At 36.5% G+C, this 20,756-nt stretch overlaps 1 protein-coding gene across 5 annotated transcripts in view; it reads left to right on the forward strand.

Annotated features, from left to right (window-relative positions):
* Positions 1–20,756, forward strand: part of mpp7a (membrane protein, palmitoylated 7a (MAGUK p55 subfamily member 7)) — a 371,884-nt gene that overhangs the window by 308,807 nt on the left and 42,321 nt on the right. For 4 of the 5 annotated variants that reach the window (XM_039753882.1, XM_039753883.1, XM_039753884.1 and 1 more), the window contains 2 exons: positions 1,341–1,511; positions 17,874–17,954. In XM_039753882.1, the coding sequence (XP_039609816.1) occupies positions 1,341–1,511; positions 17,874–17,954 (252 nt within the window). Of the gene's footprint in view, positions 1–1,340; positions 1,512–1,668; positions 3,100–17,873; positions 17,955–20,756 lie in introns of those variants that run through there. The other variant, XM_039753886.1, reaches the window with a different exon arrangement.

Here is a 20,756-nt window from a genome sequence, read left to right on the forward strand (position 1 = left end):
TGAAAAATAAAGCTGTGTATCATCTGCATATAGATGATACAAGATGTCCTTGAAAGAGTTAAGAATATGTGATAGGGGAAGAATATATAAAGAGAAGAGTCCAGGTCCAAGAACCGATCCCTGTGGCACTCCACATGTCAAAGGAGCAGAGTCAGATGAAAAGCCAGCCACACCGACTGAGAAACTCCTATTATCCCACATTCACGTTTGTGCACAAAATTATGTTGTGGTAAAATTAAAACAAACAATTTATAAGTGTCAGTAGGTTTTGCGCCCTATGAACCAAGTTACCTGAAATATTCAATAACATTTCAGTAATTATTTATCGCTCTGATGCCGATCTTTCTGATCATAAAATAGGTCATTACGAAAGCAATTAACGAGAAGAATTCATAATTACTTGCAGAATTACAGTATTTGAGGGTCCCTCTAGAATGCCTCTTTCTCTTGCACAATTTGGCTTAAAAACTAATCTGCACATCATCATCTCATAACAGGCTTAAGTTTCGAGTTTGGTATGTTTCCATCCAGCCGTTTTAGCTCGAGACCGTTTTCAAGAAACTGACAGACACACACCCACCCATCATCGAGATAGCGATGTTTTCAGTATCAGGGCAACCTAAAACGCTGAGATCCATCAAAAACCAGAGATCAAAATTTTTCACAAGTTTTTGTTACTCCCTGTTATGATAGGGATGGGATGGGGGGTGCAAGGCAATAAAAATAATTGAAATCTTTCTATTCATAAAAATGGAAAAAAAATTTACTGAAGTCATGAAAATTGTATGCTGTCAGGAATTCATGACAATGTTGCCCATGTCATAAAAATAAATATAATTGTATGGATGAATAAAGTGATAATAAAATTGATGAAATTTGAAATTAAAAGTTCTTTATAATGTTATTTTTGAAAGACGAGATGTTGCATTTAAAATTACTTAACATTGAGTAGGTGAAATGCTGCAAAATGTAAATGGCAATAATGTATATTTACTACTCCTCACAATTAAAATTAACTAATGCATAATTTTATCACCATACCCAATAAATACATTTCTTCTTGTAATCAAAATCTAAAAATATAAATGTAAAATGCATGCAAAAAGATTATATTTTAGCTTATTCTTGTAAAATAACTAACTTTGTTACATACTTTCAGAAACTTTGTGTTCAGTGCACTGTGAAATTGTATTAAAATCTTTATTGCATTCGCACAATTAAAATGTTTGCGTAGAAGCCATAGTAACTGATGTATGATGGATGAGAAATGTATTATTTGGAAATTACTTTTTCCTCAATTACTCCAGTAGTCATTATCTGATTTATGTTTATGGTTTCAGCTGGTTTGCGAAGAAGCTTCCGATTAAGCAGAAAGGATAGAAAAACCAACAAATCTATGTATGAATGTAAGAAGAGTGACCAGTACGACATGGCTGATATCCCCACCTATGAGGAGGTCGGTGTGTATAGAAGGCAACCCCTTGACAAGTACAGACTAGTAGTTTTAACTGGTAAGTATGTTTACATTTTTTTCATTTGAATTATTGTAACATCTCTTCTTTATAATAGATAGCATAATCAGTCTCCGCACCGCACTTGTCTTAATTTCCCAAGGGGAGTACAGCTGTTTTCCACACTCATTTTTAAATTGCTTTTGTGTCTTTACAGAAACTACTTTAACATGTGCAGTCAGTCCAAAAGTACAACTCCACGACAAAGACGCTCAATATCTTGTAATAGAAAGATATATGTTGGTAATGACACAATTCTTGCTGTACAAGATTATTCTAATATACAGGCCAGACTATGAAATTTTAAGGGAAACAAATGTACAAAAATTCTTGTCTGTTATCTGTGTACACACATATGGTACATATATTTACAAACGCTTAGTGTAGTTAAGGATTTATGACGATGTGTGTTTTAGGGTCTGTGGCAGTGTGCAGGTTTTTAGTGATAAAAACAGTGTGTTTTGGGTTCCGTAGGTGTGGCCGCAAGGTGTTTAGTGTGCTTTTGAGCTGATTGCTTAATTTTTTCATCTGTTCCGCATCAACACTCCACGGATTGCAATTAAGACGCCTCAACCACAAGAGTATAAATGGGGAATGAGAAAGGGAAATAAAAAAGAAGAGAAGAAACAGAAAGATGTATGGGAGGAAATCAAGAAGGAGACATTTGGTGGGGGGAAAAAAAAGAAAGCAGAGATTGTGAGTGGGTTGGTGCAGAGGACAAGAGGCATGGTGGTCGAAGAGTGGACAGTGCTGCAGGGGACGGGGTCACTCCTGCTGATTGATCAGGAAGCAGAAACAGCCGAAGGCCTGAAGAGATCATCCGAAAGACACAGAAAGGTGGTGGAACAATGGAGCTGGGTTTGGGGATCCAGTTGCTGGGGTGCAAGCCAATTTTAAGGTTGGCCACAAATGCTAGAGTCTCTGAGCCTGGCTGTATAGACCTGATGGTTGAGCTGCGGCTGAGAGAAGGAGAAAGGCACTTAGGTTTGGGGACAGAGAAGGAGATCCTGATTTTATCTCTTTGGTTTTAGAGCTGATTCTAACAGTGTTGGGTTATTTACTCTTTGATAATATTAACTGCCACTGGGATCACTGTTTTTATTAATTATTTATTGACGTACTCATTTAAGAAAGTTTGTACTGCACGATTTGCGCTTTGACTGAAATAAAATCGCTGAGCTCTTTTCATCACTCTTTATGTGTGTATGTGTCCGCAGTGCCAAGTCCATCTCAGTACATGACAATTGATGTCCCAGGTTCAGGGGAGTATGCCAGCCGCGGACAACCCGTGCATAACAGGATTATAGTAGGCACAATAATTCCCCAGCAGCACTGACTGCAAGGGTTGAAAAGACACCAATTAAGAGATTTCAGTTAAATTAACATATACACCTTTGGGAAAGAGGAGAAAAAACTATTCAGAAATGAGGGATGGGAAATGTGTACACTCCATACAGATTCAAACACGTGACAATGGATCTCTAATACCTGTCCAGATGAGAAAAGTCATTTAAAATAATCTACCGTATTTATTTCTTTAGAGACCCTGTTAAATTCCTCTGTTAATCTTTATTATATTCACCCTTTGAATGTGCTTTTAAATGCCATGAACTACAAGCATGATATCCATTTATCTATTTTGGCTAAAGTCTGTCCTTACTGGGCATAAGGCAGGAGCCAGTCCTGAACAGTTCACATGTCAACACACAAGTTAGGTTAAATCATTGGATCCTAGTTTCATGAATGTTGTTTGCTATATTGTGTACCTTTTCTGCTCCTACAGAAGGTACTTGTTCTGCTTTTTTTTTAAATTTTGACAAAAAATAATCAGTTTTGTGAGCTAGCCAGTAGAAAATATTTTTGTATAAACTTGAACTTTATTCCTAACATCTCAGACTGCCTGAAATGTTTGTACATAAATAACTTTTTACGGCTTCTTATTCTCTTTTACTTTTACACTTTTCTATTGTTTAAATCCTGTGTTAAGGTTTTACATAGATGGTGAAAAATACAGTAGTAAACTTAAAAAAAAAAAAAAGAATAGAACAAAGAGTCATAACTTGGCAACTGTAATACTCACACATGTCAACATTATACTTGCCAATCTTATAATGTCTTCTAGTAGCAGGTGCTTCCCTACAAGTTAGGCCACTGGCTCTTGACCCTGTTCCTGGAAGCCCACACTAGATTTCTGTCCAACCAGTTTTCTTCTTAGAAATGAATGTATGCCATTAATCTAATGTCTACTTGAGTTGGATAACATTTTCTAGCCCTCATTCTGTTGCCTAGAAATTCTTGAGAGTGTAAATTTAACTGTTTGAAGAAAATCTAAGTATGCATATTAGTATATCAGGCCCCTTCATTATTTTCTTTTTGTTTAGTGTAGTACACCCTGAGGACCAAATGGTAGCACATTTGAATGATCCACCTTTACCTACAGTTTTATGTGCAGCCTATTGCTCATTCACACTTAGGAAATGATTAAGGAGGTACTGTTGAATTCAAATTAAACTAAATTAACCAATCATAGTTATTAGGTGTCTCAACAATAAAAGTTCTGATTATTATTTTTGCATTGTTTTCTGTAATTTGTTGAAAAAATATGCCTAGTTAAAGTATAAATTAATTTAACAAGAGAGTTTTACTTCTAGTTAAGATTATTTTTTGGAATGTAAATTCACAATCATAGTAGTTCCGTCCAGAAGGATAGGTAAAGACAGCTACTGTGGTAGAAATTGTTACCTTAAATATACAAATCTATTAACAATCAACCAGAAGAACCAGGCAAGAGGAAGCTTGTCCATTGCATCTTTTATTTCTCATCATGTAGAAGGATACACTTCATAGTCTGTTGTGGCTCAAGCCGCTCATGGCTGGCAGGAATGAGTGGCTGCCAAGCTGTCTTCGTGGGGCAGGTGCGGCAGCAGCAGTTGCAGTGCAACATAGTCTGGTTTGTACCTTTTAACATTGTAAGTGGCAGGCCTCTCTAGTTGTGTCAGTCACATGAAAGTGTTCAGCACCACGATCAGCTGGTCCTGATACTTCATGTTTGTTCTGGATCACTCGCATCAAAATCAGACTCTAAGCGATAATATGCAAAAATGTCATTTTGCTTTGTACATTCCCTTCAAACTCCTGCCAGATGTCGATGCCATTTTTGTTGCTGTTTGCTCTTCACTACTTACGCGAGCACAGGAAGTCTTGATCAGACCAACAAAGCTAACTTTCCTTCTAGCAAAGAGAGTCGAATTAAAACATAACAGCGGGGTTTGGTGACCGTTTACAGTTGATTACCATCCTCAACCCCTCCTCTTGACAAAAGTCGACATCCACCCTGAAAGAGTTAAACATATTAGCCTGGCATATCTCTATCATTAAAGTATTCCATATTGTTGGTGCATAACTTCACAAGGCCGCCTCACCACTTCTTTTACTTAGACAGAATTCAGTTTACAGTATTTTATTTATATATATTTGAACCTATAGACTATAGTATTAAAAAACAATTATTTCCAGCAGCAGACTCCATGCATGTAGGTTTGCACACAATGGAAATCTTCTCAGTCTCCTATCGTCTGCACTTCATTTTTCTGCTTATAGAGAAACCTCATGTTATCACAGTAAACTATTGTGATTAACCAGCAGAAATTCTGCTTCTCAACTCTGTTACATCTGGCCTGGCAAGTAAAGCACAGTGCAGCCTGGTCTTGGAAAATCTGTGGTATGTTTGTGATAACTTGCTGGAGGCAAAATTATCAGCTGAATATTTTTTAACAGAATCCAGATTACAGCCTTGGTTCATTACGGAGTTTGCATATAGAACATACATTTACAAGAACAACTGTGAAATATACTGTAAATTCTTTAGCTAGTAAGGCTAAGGGCCTGTGCTTGTATCTGGAAGGTTGCTGGTTCAGATCCAGTTACTAACAGAAGAATTGCTACTCCATCATGCCATTGAGCAAATCCCTTAACCTGAAAATTATTCAAGGGGTGTGCTGTTCAATCGCTAACACTGTGCTTAGACACCCAAAACACATGCGGAAAGACAATTTCCACTCAGGAACCTATAAAGAATATCAAATCAAGATCAAAAAACCCAAACAAGATAGTTTAAATACTTTGTAGTATATAAAGTATGTCATTTAAGTCTGCTAGATGGTGATGTATGGACTATTTAAATTATTACAGTACTTGGCCCTTACCTTGCATCTGTTGCTTCTGGGCTAGGCTCCAGCTCCCTGCAACCTAGAACTGAATTAGGCAGGTTTGGCAATGGGTCAGTGGATAAATGCATAGAAAGTGGGTGAAAAATAATCTGCACAGTTGTTGATAAACACACCAGAAACTTAAAAAAAATAAATACATCATAGGTAAAACAAATTGTCTTTATATTTTATATACATATAGTTAGATCTTTTTTCCCCCGAAAGTCTTTGTAAAGGAATTCTTTTTATAGTCTGTAATTTCTAGAATGATGATGGGAACAAAAATTAAAGCAATGAGGCAAGTGCCTTACCAGATTTTTTTCTTCGATAATTTCCTACAAATATTAGGTTGAGTGCATGGCATTTTCCTTTTCAGAGATCAGCCGTATTTCTAATTATTAAACATTGTTTATTCCATGCTAGTGATCCTTACGTGTACCTTATCACTATTCCCTTGTGAGCTTATTATAAATTGTCCATTAGACCCAGTTAGCGAAGCAGCATCATGAGCTCTCTGAAGTGGATGTTAAACATAATATCTAGATGAAATATTTTGGTAATGGACTATGCCGCTGCACAACTGCATATGGACAAACGCATTTTTTTTTTCTTCATATTCTGAGCCACATCTGTTTTTGTAAGCAAGTCACCTTAAATAACTCAAATTCACCCACATTACATACATACATATATATATATATATATATATATATATACTTTATTTGGAAACAGCATAAATAATTCAGATTTTTGAAATGCGGATATGTGCTTAACATGAAGCCATTATTAAATGATAAATGTAATTATTTCATGAATTGTATGTACAGGATGCCAGACTCTGTAATTACTTGTACTTTATTCATCAGTAGACACTTTATCCGTGTATTGCACTTATTATACAGTATTATTACTGTGATATTGCACTGTATTTCTTACTGATTTATGGTGTATCACTGTTTTTGGTAGTGCATGATTTTTATTTATCTTACCTGTTCCATCTTATATATGTATTAGGTGAGGTGGTTAGTTATTTAGCCAATATGTACTTGTTTAATTTTGCTCTGAGCTGCTGAAACACACAAATTTCCCTTTTGGGGATTAATAAAGTGTTTTCCGTGTCTTTATTTAAACCAAAATAAGGATTAAAGGTTTGGCTTTGTTTTGCTCATAGATTCACAAAATTGCATGCATAAATTTTGTCATCTAAAGCTCAGCTCTGGAGTGTTTAGTTACTGCAAACATAAATTGAGCAAGGTGCTACCATAGGAATTCAAACTGGTATAGATTTTCATTTACTGGAAATAAAAACAAAATTGTACTGTGCAGAATTAATCTAAATTCTTATTTGGCTAAACCAAAGCATTTACAGTTATTTAGCTTATTACAAATTGAATTTTTACAAGTGAAATCCTTTTTCTTAGAGCTACATTTTTAGGGGATTAATATTTTGGTACCTAAAATAATTACCTCAGCAGATATTGTATTTCTTTTTTTAACATTTTGTTCTTTCTTTAAAGAAACTATGTCTTTGTTTTTAGAAGCAATTTAAATTTTGGACAGAAATCGCCTGAAGACTTTTTTGTTCAGCGTAGCACTGTGTTTTTTGAAAGTATAATGACACTTGATCCATTTAGCCTGGGACGTACTTCATAAGAATATTAACTGTAACTCTTTTAATACACATGGTAATGAAGCTTGACACTTTTATAAGGCAATTGCTTTTCTTTTGCATGTTTCATGAAAGATTTTCTTTTTCTTTTTTTTTTAAAATGTGGTCCACAGAATGAAAAGCACTTTTGGGTTTGTTTATGTAAATCGGTAAATACAATTTTATAATTTGCACAATGAATGTTTTTTTTGGAATTTCTATTAATATATTGGCATCAACAATTCATCATTGTGCTCAAGAATTTTTCTGTTTCATTTACTTTGTACTTTGGCACTTACTGTAGCCTAGTCAATCCTCGTAAATCAGGATTTTCCCCATTTTTTAAATTTTACTGGCATGTTTGAATTTGCTGCAACTGAGGAAAAGTCATTTGGGGAAAGCACTGAGTTAGAGCTATTTACAGCAATGAATGACATTGTGAAAGGTTTGAGCGCCTGTTACTGCACACTGAGCCTCTCTGCTTATTGAACGCGCCCACAGTTGAGGACACTGGCGTGCCGCTTTTTATGAACAGATTGCTCTTTTCACCTACACTGGAGGGGAGAGCCTATTCACTAGACTGAGATATGGCTCATAAAAACATGCATTGCCATGCTTGAGTGCGTTTAACACCTAGAACAACATTTAAAACAGCACTGCTCCATGATACATTGAATTTTTCTACAGTAGCACAGAAATGCCTTGTGGTTTTTTGAAACAAATCTAGAATTAATCTCACTTCCTTTCCCTAATAAATCAGCATGAGCTGTGTTAAAATTCTTTTAAAAAGGAGGAGATTGATTGCTGTCTGTATGTGGCTTTAAGCTATTTCTGTAACCAGAAGACAATGACTTTCTTGCACATTAATCAGTGTGTAATTTGATCTCACTATTCTACATAATAAATACACAAAATAAACTTGCAGTTCTCCATGTTGATTGTTGTCTGAATTAAATTAGGTACTAATTAGTAAATAATAGGGTGTCAGTTTTCTTGAGTGATCAGCTCTGCTGCCTTGCAGTTTTAGAGACTTTGGTTCAGTTCCCAGACTGTTCACTCTCTGCACTCTTATCCTCCTTGACAGTCTTATTCTTGAGTTACTCTGGGCTTCTTTTATTTTTCAAAGACATGTATTACATGTGCAACTCTAATTTGACTTGGTACTGGTGATCGTGCTGTCTAAAGGACTAGCATCTCCTTGGGGTTTGGTTCCTGTCTTAAGCCTGATGCTGCCAGGCAAGGTTTCAGCTTGCAATGACTCTGTTAATGGAAAATACTGTGTCAGAAAAACGGTAATATTAATCTGAATCTTACATAACCAATTTTTAAAGGGTGGCTTGTTTAACAATACAGCGTATCTCATACAATTCTAATTGTGTGTTAAGTCATAAAGCTCATAAAATAAATGATTATCCACTTAGCTTATGTGAATATCTCATATCTAAATGTCTAGTGAGTTTCTAAAATAAAATAATGCCATTCTTTATTCAGCTTTTATAAAATCATGATACATTAAGTGAGAACAATGAAGACCAGAAAATGAAATCATCAACAATAAGGCAATTACAATTCATCCAGCCCCAAACATTTAAAGTTAATAAGATCACCAGCTTTGTTGTCAGGAATGTTGAATTTAAGATTTTGCAGGGGGCTGGAGTCGCTCCCCTCTTAAACCTGAATTGATTTCAACAACTTTGAGAACATTATTTTCTATTTTTAAGAGGGCCTGGGCGGTCTCTTGGTCTGGAACCCCTACAGATTTTATTTTTTTTTCTCCAGCTTTTGGAGTTTTTTTTTTGTTTTTTCTGTCCACCCAGGCCATCGGACCTTACTTATTCTATGTTAATTAATGTTGACTTATGTTTATTTTTTATTGTGTCTTCTATTTTTCTATTCTTCATTTTGTAAAGCACTTTGAGCTTCATTTTTTTGTATGAAAATGTGCTATATAAATAAATGTTGATTGATTGATTGATTGATTGATTAAACTTTGCTGTCTCTTTTCAAACACTTGTCTATTTTGGAACTGTATGCAAACAGACTAGAAAACGCAGACCTCAAAAACAATTTATTTTGTGTATAACAACAACAACATTTATTTCTATAGCACATTTTCATACAAACAATGTTGCTCATGATGAAGAAAGAGAAAAAAAGACAAAATAAATAATTAAAATTAGGGAACACTGATTAACATAGAATAAAAGAAAGGTCCGATGGCCAGGGAGGACAGAAAAAACAAAACAAAAAAAACTCTAAATGGCTGGAGAAAAAAATTAAAATCTGCAGGGGTTCTGAGGCCATGAGACCACCCAACTCCCTCTAGGCATCCTACCTCACATAAATGACCTCAGTCAGGCCTCATTGTATTCTGGGTTCTCATGCAAGAATCTGATGATGATGGTAATGTGGACTTCTGACCTTTAATCCATCAAAGTAGGGACATCACGGTGCTTTGATTAGGTGGTGGTGGCATAGATCGACACCACAGAAAACCAGAAAAAGAACAGAAGAAAAAGTAGGGGTTAGTACGGATTTTGGATCCACCATGAATACTAATGATAATGAATTGAATATACAGAGCATCAGGATTTAACTAAAATGAAGTTATGAGAAAGCCATGTTAAAGTAATGTGTTTTCAGCAGTGTTTTAAAGTGCTCCACCGTATCAGCCTGGCAAATTCATTTTGGCAAGCTGTTCCAGATTTTAGGTGCATAACAGCAGAAGGCCGCCTCACCACTTCTTGGAAGTCTTAAGTACGAGGTGTGGCAGAAAAGTAATGAGACTGATTTTTTATTTACCAAAGTTTTTATTTTTTTCAAACATCAATGTTATCCCCTTCAAAGTAGTTCCCTTGGGCAGCTACACACCGATGGAGACGTTGTTCCCACTGTTGGTAGCAGCGCTGGAAGTCTTCAACTGGTATGGTCTTCAGCATGTCCGTTACACTCTTTTGGATGTTTTCTAAAGTCCCGAAATGACGTCCTTTGAGGAAATTTTTCAGTTTAGGAAAAAGGAAAAAGTCACACGGACTGAGGTCAGGTGAATAAGGGGGCTGGGGAACCACAGGAATGCCTTTTGAGGTCAAAAATTCTGTTATGGAGAGGGCAGTTTTTCGGCACCATTTTGGCACAGACCTTTCACATGTGCAAATGTTTAGTCAAAATTTGATGAACGGTAAATCTGTTCAAATTTTATTGTTCACTCAACATTCTTAATGTTAAACGACGGTCTGATCTCACAAGAGTGTTCACACGTTCGATGTTTTCATTGGTTTTCGAAGTTGAAGTCCTCCCTGAACGGTGTTCATCTTCAACGTGTTTTCTGCCTTCCAAAAATGATTTATGCCAGCGAAAAAACTTGAGCTCGGGATAAAGAATGTTCCCCATAGGCCTGTTTTAACTTTTCAAACGTCACACTTGCCATTTAATGGCACAACGTTGCTCCAAATTCCGCTGTTCCATTTTGCGTGACGCACAACCAAAAAGACAACTTCGCTAATTGCAGTCACAAAAATCACGTAGTTAACGGAAGGAGTTGAAACTCGCACTGAGCTATGGGAGGGTACTGATACACGTGCTCTATCAAGGACAACAGCGCAGCGTTGCCAGATCGCTTGCAGTGTTGCCAGTCTCATTACTTTTCTGCCACACCTCGTAGACACTCATATATAGCCCAAAATCTCGCAAGGAGTGCTGCAGTGGGCTTTAACAGTCCCTGTTTTTTTGACAGTCCCTCCCCGCCAGCTTTAATTCCCTAAGAAGACAAAAAAAAAAAAATCCCCAAAAAACTACCCCTGTAGGGAACCAAAATGGAAGAAATCTTGTGAAAGGAAATTCAGAGAGAGAGAGAAAGAAACCCCTTTTCAGGTAGGTTGGTCATGTAATGGCTGTCAAAAAATGGGGTATATTCGACACACATAACAGAACACAAGTAATAGCCTTCACTGAGCTGGATGGCCAGTCTATCGTGGCCACCTCAGGAATACAACACAGTAGTACAAGCTACAAAGCAAAATGCAAGAACAGATTATATCACTCACTTAATACAGAACTATCACATATAAGGATTCATATTTGTTCAGAGTGCAGACATGTATGCAAAAGGTCTTTTATTGTTTATTTTTTGTTAAATAAGGAAGCCAAGAGAAGTGAACATATTGTAAGCTAAAGGGGGGAGATATTAATGCAATCAATTATTGTATGCTTTATTTTTGTAATTAATTTAGATCACTCTACGGAGATCTGTTTTCACTTTAAAGAGTCTTTTTCTGATGATCCATGTCAAAAAAAGCAAAGTGAAGTCCACTGTGATAAAAATTAAATGTGAGAACTTCCATAGGATTAATGCTTTTTATTGGTGCTGCATATATTGAAGAGCAAATATTAGAAAATCGAACTCGACTTTCCGTAAATGCTTATAAAACTAAAATTCTAAAGAGCACTTCATGTATAATTGAATGGAAACTGCACAGAAAGTACATTCTGTGTGTTAAATCTTTTTTATTACATTTATCATCACTACTTTTTATATTGCTGTTTCTATTAATATTTAAATTTCGACAGTGCTGTTTTAAGATGAAAAAAAAAGTGCACGATTTTGCCACAATTTTTGGCTTGGATTTTTGTAGAGGTTTTATTTAACAATTTTTTAAAATGTAATAATTTCACTTAAATAAGATATTGAATTATTCCATTAACAAGCTGACCCCACAAAATGCTTTCCAGATGCAGCTTTTCAATGTATGTTTTTCACATTTAGATGTAATGACTCTGTAGCTCAGCTACAAAATTATGTTTTTTATTTATTTATTTTTTGGCTATAATTCCAAGCCAGCATATATGTTTAGGAATGGGTATAACATTTTTATGATTTACCATTTATTTATATTTTTAATTTATTGTTAACCAATTTTTTATAATGTGAACTGCTTTTAGGAGTGTGGAACACCCATTGAACCAAAAACCTTTACTACTTTATGTGTAATTTTTGGTTGTTTTATTTTTTTATCTGTAGTATGTTTATTTTTTGTTTTATTGCATTGTTATTGTTGCTTATAACTTCATTTTTTTTTACTTAATAATTAAACTTTTTTTTTTTTTTAGCAGATCAGACTAGGAATTCTACAACATACTATAACTATAACTAACACTCCATACTTAATGAATATTGCTAATTTTTAATATGAGAGTGAGTATTATATATTTGTATAGAGCACAAACAAGGATCAATGTATTATGGCCGTGATCAGAACAAACTAATTAGACAAATGATGTGGCCCAACAATGTAAATATTCAGTACTATCCATATGTCTTGCGACAGTTCAACAGGGCCCTCAATAATGTTTGAGACAGAGATTCATTTTTTCCTTCATTCACCCATCTCCCCCAAACCACACTCCACTCCCCCTTGGCTCAACAGCTTAACATTAGAAATCAAACAATTCAGATGTGATTAAAGTGCACAGTGCAGACTTTCATTTAATGGGATTTGCATACATTGCGGTCACTTTTTCTACCTACCATTCCCCTTCCATTTCAGGACATCATAATGTTTGGCACACTGCAATGTCAGGTCTATTTAAACCGTCATATTTAGTACATTGTTGCTCATCCCTTGCATGCAATGACTGCTTGAAGTCTGAGATTCACAGACATCACCAGGTGCTGAGGATCTCCTCTGGTGATGCTCTGCCAAGCCTCTAATGCAGCCATGTTCAGCTCCTGCTTGTTTATGGGCTTTTCTCTTCAGCATATGGAAGATATTCTCAGTTGGATTTAAATTGGGTGCGTGGCTTGGCCATTCAAGAATTTTCCATTTTTTAGCTTTGAAAAACTCCTGTGTTGCCTGTGTTGTAGGATGAAAGGCTGCCCAGTGAGTTTAGAAGCATTTACTGGAACTTGAGAATTCTTTCTGCCACTGCCGTCAGTAGTTCCAACATTAGTGAAGAAATGAAAACACTTTTTATACGTGGTCCCCCCATTTCAGGATCCACAGTGTTTCCCACTATGTACTCCATAGGACTTCTTTTAATTTATTTACTACTGTTATATCTCAGATTTTATGTTTTGATTTGTGCTCATATTTACAATTATGTTCTGTATTATTGACTACCTTGCATTTTAGGTATATCATGTATAGTATCTCCTAGGTAAAAGTGGACAAAGATAAACATTTGGTGTATATACATTCATTTGTCTTATATGGGGAAGCACAGAATCAATAGTAAGGAATAAAAAAGGAAATGCATGGAAATTGTGTAAAAGCTGGAAGGCAGTCATGACACCATTACTGGCATGCTTTTGAAAGATTCTAATCTGTTTGATTGGAACAACTTGAAACATGATATCAGTTTTTTCAAACTGTAAAACAATTCTGCAAATACCCACCCGTTCAAAATGAAGTTTTAAAAGCAATTTGCATAAAGTAAATGAAAAGCTTAAATGTGACATTAACTGTTTCCAGGTACTATGAAATGTCCAAATTACGCTTGTGTTCTGCTAGAGCAAGCCTCATGTTTGTTTTCAAATTGCCTCCTTTTGTCGTACTGATGTTGGTCCATCTAAGCGATGCATGCAGTTGCTGAGGATGATTTTTATGCTTCCTTCTCGGGAGACTTTTATGTGTCATGGCTTATTACTTCTTGCTTGCCATGCTAGAGTTGTTGCCATCAGAACATCATATGGATTGGCATTTCCAATTTTTTTTTTACTCCTTGTTATAGTCACTTGGTTTCTCTTATCATTTTTTGTTCCTAACCCCTTCCCATACCTTGCCGTATATGAATGTCTTGGCTGATACGAGACTTTCACCAGTTCCTTCTTTTCATCACTGCTTCAATAATAGCTTGATAATCAAACCACACAACAACACACTGATTACACTCATCATTATACTTTGATTTTTTTATTGAGGGGGTGAGGCACAAAACCATTTTTATGTACTACTTGGAAAATACAATCATTTTACAAAATCATTCAACCACTAAACACAATGCTTTGAAGATAGTATGTCACAACCAGTTTAAAGCGGTTTAACATCTGGAAGAAGGGTGAGTCTGGCAGCCTAATGCCTGGAATCAAGTGTTCAGTCACAGAATATTCAAGTGCACCAAATGAAGAAAGGAAAAAAATACACACAAGCAATTTGCCGTCTTGGACAGTTTCTGTTTTTTGTATATGCCTTTGTCTGAGAGTCCTAGAATGGAGGGCAGAGTATGTTATGATCATAGTGAAAGCAAGGGTTTGATGGTAGGGAAATTAGGGCCACTGTAATGGATGGGGAAGGGAAAGAAGCTAAGGTGGATGCCAACGATGAAATCATCCATCCATCCATCCATCCATTATATAACCTATATCCTAAATACATGATCATGAGGGGTCTGCTGGAGCCAATCCCAGCCAACACAGTGCGCAAGGCAGGAAACAAACCCCGGTCAGGGTGCCAGGCCACCGCAGGGTGCACACACACACACACACACCTCCACACACCAATGACAATTTGGGATTGCCAGTGCACCTAACCTGCATGTCTTTGGTAGAAGTGATAATTTGATCACATGGCCAGAATGGGATTTCATCTTCAAGGATGCTTAAGACCACTGAAAATGGATGAAACAAACCTGGGAAGTAATTTGCTTGCCTGAGTATACACAGATACAGTAATAGCTGTTAAAGTGGTTGCCGCTGTGTCCGTATACTGTTTAAATCATAGCCTGTGAAACTGATAGTGAGCTGTGTACACCATTATGAATATTTTAACACCCGTTACAGGTGTTACTGTCTGCATCTGATCCTGCCTAGGTAAACTTTAAGTTACTTGAAAAGTGTATTTGTTTTTTTTCTAATTGCTTTTTAAAGGTGTGTTTTCTCTATGGTTGAACCAGCCACAGAGAGAGTGCAGTGTGACCGGTCACAATATTTAGATCACTTTGCTACAACACCTGAAATTTGCTCAACTATGGCCATTTCAGTTAATTGGACTGAGGAGGAAAGGCACACATCCGTATATAGAAGGTCCTACAGTTGACAATGTATATCAAATAAAAAACAAGCCATGAGGTTGAAGGAATTGCTAGCAGAGCTTAGAGATCGGATTGTGTCAAGGCACAGATCTGGGGAATGCTCCAAAAACATCCTGCTGCATTGAAGGTTACCAAAACCACAGCTGCCTTCATCATTCTGAAGTTTGGAACAACCACAACTCTTCCTAGAGCTGGCCATCCAGCCAAATTGAACAATCATGGGAGAAGAGCCGCAGTAAGAGAGGTGACTAAAAACCCATTCATCACTTTGGCTGAGCTCCAGTGAACATGTATGGAGAAGGACAACCATCAGTGCAGCCCTCCATTGATCTGGGCTTTATGGCAGAATGGCCAGACAGAAGCCTCTACTTGGTAAAAGACACATAGAAGTTTGTGAAAGACATCTAAAGGACTTTCGGACTGTGAGAAGCAAGATTCTGTGGTCTGAAGGAGCCAAGGTAAGGGTCATGTCTACGTCATGCATGGCTCATCACCTGTTCAATACCATTACAGCAATGAAGCATGGTGGTGTAAGAATCATTTTGTGTTTCTTTTTTTTTTTACCCAGTGGCAAGAACTAGGAGACTAGACCAGGTTGAGGGAAAGCTGAAAGAAGCAAAGTACAGAGATACCCTTAATGAAAACCTGCTTCAGAGCACGCTGGACTTCAGACTGGGCTAAAGGTTCATCTTCCAACAGAACAAATGACAGTAAGCACAAAGCAAAGGCAAAACAGAATGGCTTAAACACAACTCTGGATATGTCCTTGAGTGACCCAGCCAGAAGCTGGACTTGAATCCAATCAATCACCTTAAAATAGCAGTCCACCGACGGTCTCCATCCAGCATGACAGAGCTTGAGAGGATTTGCTAGGAAGAAAGGCAGAAAATCCTGAAATCCTAGGTGTGCCAAGCTTATTATGTCTCATCCAAGAACACTCCAAGCTGTATCCAAATGTGATTCAACAAAGTACTGAGTAAAGGGTCATAATACATGGGTTAATGTAATATTTCAGTTCTTTATTTGTAATAAATTTACAAAAATGTCTAAACTCTTGTTGTCACTTTGTCATTCTGGTGTATTGAGTGTTGCTTGATGTGGGGTGTAAAAATTAATTCAATTGATTTTAGCACGTCTGCAACAATAAAATGTAAAATAAGTATGTGATAGTGTATTTATACACTACTGTACATGCGTAACATCGCATTCTCAAATTCACTTAACCCAGTTCAAGGCCAGTTTAGAATTGCCAGTCTATCGTTTGAGATGTAGTACAGACTTGGCGAGAACATCTGTGAACATTTATGCTTCATATTAATTCAAACGTAATATTTCTGGTTAAACATTTTGCGTACTGTATAAATTTGTTGCACAACCTATTATTTACCTTTTTCTAATAATTATCCACTTTCAGTGAAGCTTACAAGTAACTACATTGGCACAATATAACTGCCACTATTCACTTTTCATACTACTGTACAAACTTTTTAGGTTTTTGTTGTAATGCAGTTACACTTCAAAAGGGGCACTGCTAGCCTATAGTAATCATGCCTGAGGGATATTTTATAATTTTTTTATATTTCTGTGCATGACTGGATTGAAATATAAAGCAGTCCAGCTTTAACAGGATACATGGTCATTCATTTACCTCTTTAGCTCAACACACATTTTTAATTCAGCATCTCGCACCTCCCCATTAACTCTGTTCAATTCATGCCACAGATGCCTGTCATCTCTCCTGTCATACCATTTGAGTCCAAACATCTCCAACTTCTTCTAAGTGTTAACCTATGCCATATCCTTCAATAAAGCTCAAGAAAAGCCACGTAAATTACCTCTATTACATTACTTAGCCCTTGAACTTTCCATACATAACCTGCTACACAGGGTATTTGCAATTTTTCAACCATGAAAAAAATTTCTGTCCCATTGCTTTCCAATTAAAATTTGATGTTGTATTTTTCAAACTCGTATTCTGTGTCATACTTGTCATATGTGTCAGTCATTTATTTATGTATTCTGTCCCTTGGGTAACTCAGTAAGTAGAAAATAAATGTACACTTGTGTATTTGTTACCCTGTATTACATTGCTGGAGCTTTAAGAGTTAGCTCTTGCACGGTTCATCGTTTTTCTTATGTATATATACTTTGGTGTTGTGTTGTTGGGTACACAGGCAAATGGTCTAAAGGATAAAGTGCCTGGCTGTTTAATCCAGATTAACAGATTGTAGCTCCAGTAACATCCCAATTATGCTTCTAACGCTCACAATGAAGAAATAACAGAAAATGTGGCTGTATGGCTCATTGCTGGGTGCAAAATATCAACTAATTAAATATATGTATATACAGTTTGAGGATTTTGGTTGACAAAAAAATTGTTAATAATAATTTAATTCTTTTAATTATAATAATAATTGATACTTACTGTACTGTATATGTGTTTTTGACAGAGTCAACTAAAATGTGATTTATTTTCTTAAGGGCCGGTTGGAGTGGGACTAAATGAACTTAAAAGGAAACTTCTTATTTCTGACCCACAACATTATGGTGTCACAGTACCACGTAAGTCTAACCTACTATTGGTTTTTATGTGTTCTATAGTTAATTGCTAATTTTAAGTTTTGTAAGAATAATGACACAATTGCTTTATATATAATACGCTACCGTGGCTGTTCGTTTGTCTGTCCAGGATTTTAAATCACCTGTAGCTTGCAAACCGTTTGACCAATTGACCTGAAATTTGTTACACATATGCTACGTGACGTCTACTATCTGCTTTCGGGGCGATGATTGACATCCAAGGTTATTCCTCTTTTCATTTTATTTTATTGTACAACCAACTTTCTGCAGCAGCCAGCAGGACGGCTGTGTGGCGCATGTGTACGGGTGCCATTCTCATCCCTACCGCCTTCGCCGTCACTTCCTCTACTTCTTCATATCTTAAATCATTCTTGAGGCAGTTTGAAGACTTAAGTTCCATCTTAAGTGAAAAATTAAAGAAAACATACTAAGTAATTGCAACACAAACACAGACTTAATCAGTTTTAACGCGAAAAGACGCCGACAAAAGAAGAGAAGTGGGCCGCTAGGGTGTAGAAAAGAAGAGCTGCTCAGGAAGCAGCAAGAGCATCAACCTCTGAGCAAACGAATAGTAAATGTACAGAGAAAGAGGATGAAAACTAGGAATGCTCAAGTCAAGTGGATTCACTGCACCTTATAGAGCAGTGCACTGTTACTTGTATTTAAATATTTTATCTAGTACCAGTTTTCAGAGTAAGAAATAATGAAATGAGTACTTGCACAAAAGTTATTAATATCATACTATAATTTGTTCCCCATAAACTGCAATTTGATAGTGTCCAGAATTAACAGACACACTGAAATCGTTAGACAAATGTATCCTAATGTTAATGGAAACCAGTTTAGGCCGTGGTAAATAGTACTTTCATTGACTCAATGCATTTGTGTCCTAAATTACTGTCTTATTTTGAAATCTAATCTGTAAGTCTACGCAAGAGTTTTACTCGGTAGGTGAGCAAGTGTGTCCACTCCATCTGCATAAATGAACATGGAAGCTTTACAGGATAGATAAACAAGTTTGTCCATTATGTCTGTATCAGTCAGTATCCACATATGTTCCACATGTTTGCTTACTACAGCTTGGTATGCATCATTCACATTGTATATTTCATTGTACCTCAATGTGTACACTTTTTAGACTGAGCTCTGTACGATCAAATGGATTATACATATGAGCGTGCATTGAAGTGAACATCACTGCAGAAAAATGCACTTGCATTAAGTGAGCTGGACTGCTGCTGGCAATGCGCACATCTCACGGCAGTCAGTCAGTAGGTGGTAGTAATCAAATCACAAAAAAAATTCTGGAAGAAGTAATAGTTTTCCCGAATGAAGACATCCACCCCTCAGCCTGAAATAAGCATTTTATTCTGAATGATTGCTTAACCATTTGCAATTCCATTTCATTTTCTGCTTTCATTTATTTAATTTGACTCGTATGGTACAGCTCCTTCAGTTTTTTAATTTGTACATCGTTCATTTTTTATTTCAATAATTATCATTTTTACAATTTCATTTACTGTAAGCAAGCAGTTGTACATAAAGTGGTTGTTTCTTATGGTGGTTTTGCATTAACTGTTATACAATTTTCACTTATTTAGACACCATTGCAAGGGAGATTAGTAGAAAAGTCAGACCAAGTTTTTACTTACTTTATTATTAAGTATTGGTTTATCCTGAAAATAACAGCCGGTGGTAGTTTAAATAAATGTACTAACCAGTACCTTCAAAATAAGATTAGCACACAAAATGAAGTCCACATTCCCCACCCTGGGTAATTTTTTGCAATAAATGACTCTAGAATTGGCACACTTTGTGTGGGGCAGGATTAACTAGTAAGGAAATAAATCACAGCAGGCAATATTTATACAGAACTCCTAATTTAAAAACAAACTGAAGAAACAAAAGAATAACAAATTATAACTATTCGGAAGCAACTGTATAGATAGAGAGGGGCGAGAGAGAGGGAGAGAACTTGTCCCCAGGAGGAAAATTGGCTTTTTGCAGAAGTTCTTTAAATTAATAGACAGATAAATAAATAAATATATACACCCACACTATGGTCTGAACACACACCAGAATGACTAAAACGGATGAAGATTTGTGAAGAAAGAAAACTTCTAGCTTGGCAGTCACAGTCCCAATGAGGCATTATGCAGGCTGTTGGTATAAAGGAGACCCCCATAGTGTTTCTTGACACACTTCTGCTGAATATTTTGTTGACGGAAAGTCCTTCAGTGTTAATGTGTCGGAAGAGCAGATGTGCAGAATTTTTCATAATGGCATTCAGTGTTGTTTTAATTCTCTACTCCTTTACTTCCTCCACGGGGTCCAGGGTGTGTCATATAACTGAGAAGGCTCTTTTAATTAGCTTGTTAATTTGGTGGGCCTCTGTTGAAGTGATATGTCCAGCCCAACATGCCACAGCATAGAAGATCACACTTGCCATCACAGATCTATAGAAGATGTGAAGGATGTCACTTCCCACATTAAAGGAGTGCAGTCTTTTGGTTTGGAAATGTGCTGAGGAGAGATGCTGGGTATATTGGGAAAAGGATGTTAACGCTAGAGCTGCCAGGCAAGTGGAAAAGAGGAAGACCTAAGAGAAGGTTTATGGATGTGGTGAGAGAGGACATGCAGGTGATGGGAGTAACAGAGCAAGATGTAGAGGACAGAAAGATATGGAAGAAGATGATCTGCTGTGGCAACCCCTAATAGGAGCAGCCGGAAGAAGAAGTCTCCAAGGAAGAAGAGTCTGCTCTGCCCTTTCTTATAAAGTTCCTC

This window comes from Polypterus senegalus, chromosome 5 (genome assembly GCF_016835505.1).
Source record: "Polypterus senegalus isolate Bchr_013 chromosome 5, ASM1683550v1, whole genome shotgun sequence".
NCBI classification, from domain to species: domain Eukaryota; kingdom Metazoa; phylum Chordata; class Cladistia; order Polypteriformes; family Polypteridae; genus Polypterus; species Polypterus senegalus.